This window comes from Petaurus breviceps, unplaced genomic scaffold, assembly GCF_028583685.1.
Source record: "Petaurus breviceps papuanus isolate PSGF00001 unplaced genomic scaffold, PetGlider_PUasm1.0 567, whole genome shotgun sequence".
Lineage (NCBI taxonomy): Eukaryota > Metazoa > Chordata > Mammalia > Diprotodontia > Petauridae > Petaurus > Petaurus breviceps.
The window spans coordinates 5,306,886-5,310,110 of NW_027186383.1; the positions used below are offsets into that span (position 1 = coordinate 5,306,886).

The 3,225-nt window shown below is 41.2% G+C and overlaps 1 protein-coding gene across 1 annotated transcript in view; it reads right to left on the reverse strand.

Annotated features, from left to right (window-relative positions):
• Positions 1 to 717: 717 nt before the first annotated feature.
• IQCA1 (IQ motif containing with AAA domain 1) overlaps positions 718 to 3,225 on the reverse strand; it is a 247,156-nt gene continuing 244,648 nt past the window's right edge. The window contains exon 19 of the mRNA XM_069103144.1: positions 718 to 1,455. Within this exon, the coding sequence (XP_068959245.1) occupies positions 1,315 to 1,455 (141 nt within the window). The 3' untranslated portion in view covers positions 718 to 1,314. The remainder of the gene's footprint in view (positions 1,456 to 3,225) is intronic.

Genomic DNA, 3,225 nt, shown 5'->3' on the forward strand with positions numbered 1-3,225 from the left:
CACTCTCCAAATGCTAGACTTTTCTGGGCACACATTCCATGATCCTATGAATAAGTATGTCTCCTATAACCCATATGATGGGGGCATTCCAGCTTTGGAAGAACAGTGATGGGGACTCTGGGACGATCCCATGGAACCCATTCCATCTTTGGGCAACACGAATCATTGAGAAATGATTCCTAACGTCATTCTTGTCTCCATTGCTCTTGGTTCTGACCTCTAAAGCCTCCACAGGACAGCCTTTGAAATGCTTGAAATCATCTTTCACAGCCTCTCCAGATACTCTGTTCTCCTGGGAGCTGTGGAAAGGCAGACTTTATTTCAAAATTTTTGTTCATTTGTTTCAGTCATGTCTGACTCTTCATGACCTCATCTGAGATTTTCTTAGCAAAGATACTGGAGTGATTTGCCATTTCCTTCTCCAGTTCATTTTACAGATGAGGAAACTGAGGCAAACAGGGTCAGGGTCACACAACTAGTAAGTGTCTGAGGTTGGATTCGAACCCATGAAGCTGAGTCTTCCTAACTTCAGGTCTGACACTCTATCCACTGTACTACCTAGCTGCCCAGCGTTTCAATATAAGAAAATATAATTATTGCTATTATCCTCAATCAATACTCAGTTGACAAGATTTGGAGTCTTCTCAGTATGCCAAGAATACTCCCTTGGACAATGTTTTTCCATGTAGTTCCATAACAAACCAAGCTAGGAGCCTGTAAAGTGTAAACATTTTATTTAGGTATATAATATTCATGGATATGGGAAAGAACTACGTGTTTTAATTGCATAAGAGGATACAGTGCACAGATTAATAAAATGGCACTATAGAGAAATAGAGAAGTCATGCTGATTAGCCTACCAGCGAAGATGCCCTTTAATTCTTAAGCTGCTTGCTCAATATTTAGTGTCATCCTAGAGTGGAATGCCCAAGCAATGCAAGGTCTTGGAGTGTGTGTGTGTGTGTGTGTGTGTGTGTGTGTGTGTGTGTGTGTGTGCTCATGTGCAGGCTGTGTCCACATTATGTACAAACCCTCAGAAGCCTAGCTCACTGAGGAGACAAAAGTATTTTGTGGTGACTTGTCAACTTAAGGGCTGGGAGTGCCAAGCACTAATGGAATGAATATAAAAAAATACAGGGACTGTTGTGTGCTATCAATGGGCCACCACAGTTTGAAGAAGTTTTTCCTCTGGTTTTCTTCAATATGCAGGCTTTTCTTAGGTCTGCATGCTGGGGCATTAATTTATTCTTTTCAGAGAAATGTTTAACCTCAACATCAGTGAGAAGGAGTTAAAGATGATCGATATTTGAAGAATTACTTTTTCTCTTTTCCCGTCTTTTTCCCTTTCTTTTCTTTCCCTTTCCCTTTCCCTTTTCCTTTTCCTTTGTCCTTTTCATCAGCTCCAGATAATGCCATCGCTCTTTTCTTGCCCAAAGGGGTCTTGGAGTACCAAGTCTGAAATCAAGAAAGGAAGAAAATGGCAAAAATGTGCGTACATTTTGTGGAGGGAGCCTTAGCAAACTTACTTCAGTCCTTCTTATTCATGATGAAGGGTCAATGGAACCATTGATAATTGGACATCTGATGAGGACAGATGGTTGCCCAAATGAACTTCCATGATGACATGACTGCACGTTAGGGGTATTGCCTGGTTCCAGCCAGGGACATTCTTCTTTCTCCCAAGTGTTCCAAACTTTAGAGAAATATACCTGCTCACCCTCCTGCTAGTCACTTGCTATTGGTTAAAAACCTTAGCAAAATTGATTTACAGAAGAGATTAGATATGGAGTCTCCTCCAAAAGAGTCACTTCACAGACAGAGGCTTTTGAGAGAAGGGATGGCTTCATTTTTTTGTATTTGCATTCCTGGTACCTGGAACATAGTAGGTCTATTATATATTTGTTGATCAATTGAGTAGGTAAACAAGTCTCAGAAGCAATGGAGGGGGGTAGTGTAGGATTCAATAAATGCAAGGGAACCAACTACTGGGGGTAGGAATTTCCTGAAAAAAGCTTCTGGAAAAACAGGAAAGCAACCTGGCAGAAACCATGCGTAGACCACCATCTTAGATCATATACTAACAATGAACTCCAAGTGGATATGTGGTTTAACTACAAAAAGTTACATCATTCAAAAATTAGAGGAGAAGATTGTCTTTATGATCAACAGTGGGTCCAATCTTGACTAAATTGCAAGAGTTTGCTATAAAAATTTCCAGTGATGAATATCTGTTGGAAGGGGGGTAATGGCCACTGGATGGCAGTTTCCTTGGCTGCCATCATCACCATTCTGCCAGCACTTGTCTAGAAGGTTTGATTTGACTTTAAACTAGCCATGGAGCCTGGGGAGTTTGGGGGAGAAGAGCTGGGCAATCAGAGGTCAGTTACTAAAGTTCTCCATTCATCAGATTTCTTTTGCAAACTTTGTTAGCTGATTAGGAACCAGTTTCCCGGGCTTATAGAAGGGACAATGCAATAAAGGACTGTTTGGTGGATTTTTCTTCTGTCTGGCTACCAAGTACAGGGGTTGAAATGGACAATCTTACCCTCCTAGGTGGGACCTGACCTCAGTCCCTTCAGCTTCCTCAGCTCTAATGACTATGGTTCCTTGACCCAGTCTATACATAGCATAGTATGATCCCAGATGTGGGCTTTCCCAATCCCGCTCTCCACCTCCCTCCTCAGATATGTAGTCTTTTCCCTATAGATGTAGATAAAACATTTATTGAACACTTACCATGTGCCAGGCCCTGTGCTAAGTGCTGGGAATATGAACACAAGCATAAGAATAGTCCATGAGCTCACAATCCAAGATACAAATTATCTGGACCAATGTTTGGTGTAGTGGGAATATTCTCAGTCAATGTATGAAGAGGACCCCACTTAAGACACTCACTAGCTGAAAGATCTTTTTGAGCCTCAGTTTTCTCCTTTGGAAAATGGGGATAATAATGCTTACATTATCTAACCCATTGTATAGATCATAGGATTCTAGTTCTAGAGCTGGACGCAACTCCTGTGGTCTCACAGTCCGATCCCCTCATTTTACAGAATAGGAAATTGAGGTTTAGGGAGGTGAAATTATGTGCCCAAGACTGTAAGCAAGAGACAGAATTCTATGAGAGAAGTGGTTGGTATTATTATATGGCCAGTGTTATTATGACAGTGTTAGAGATTAGATGGTGAACCCCTTGGTCTTTTGTTTTTATTTGAATGTTGAGCACTT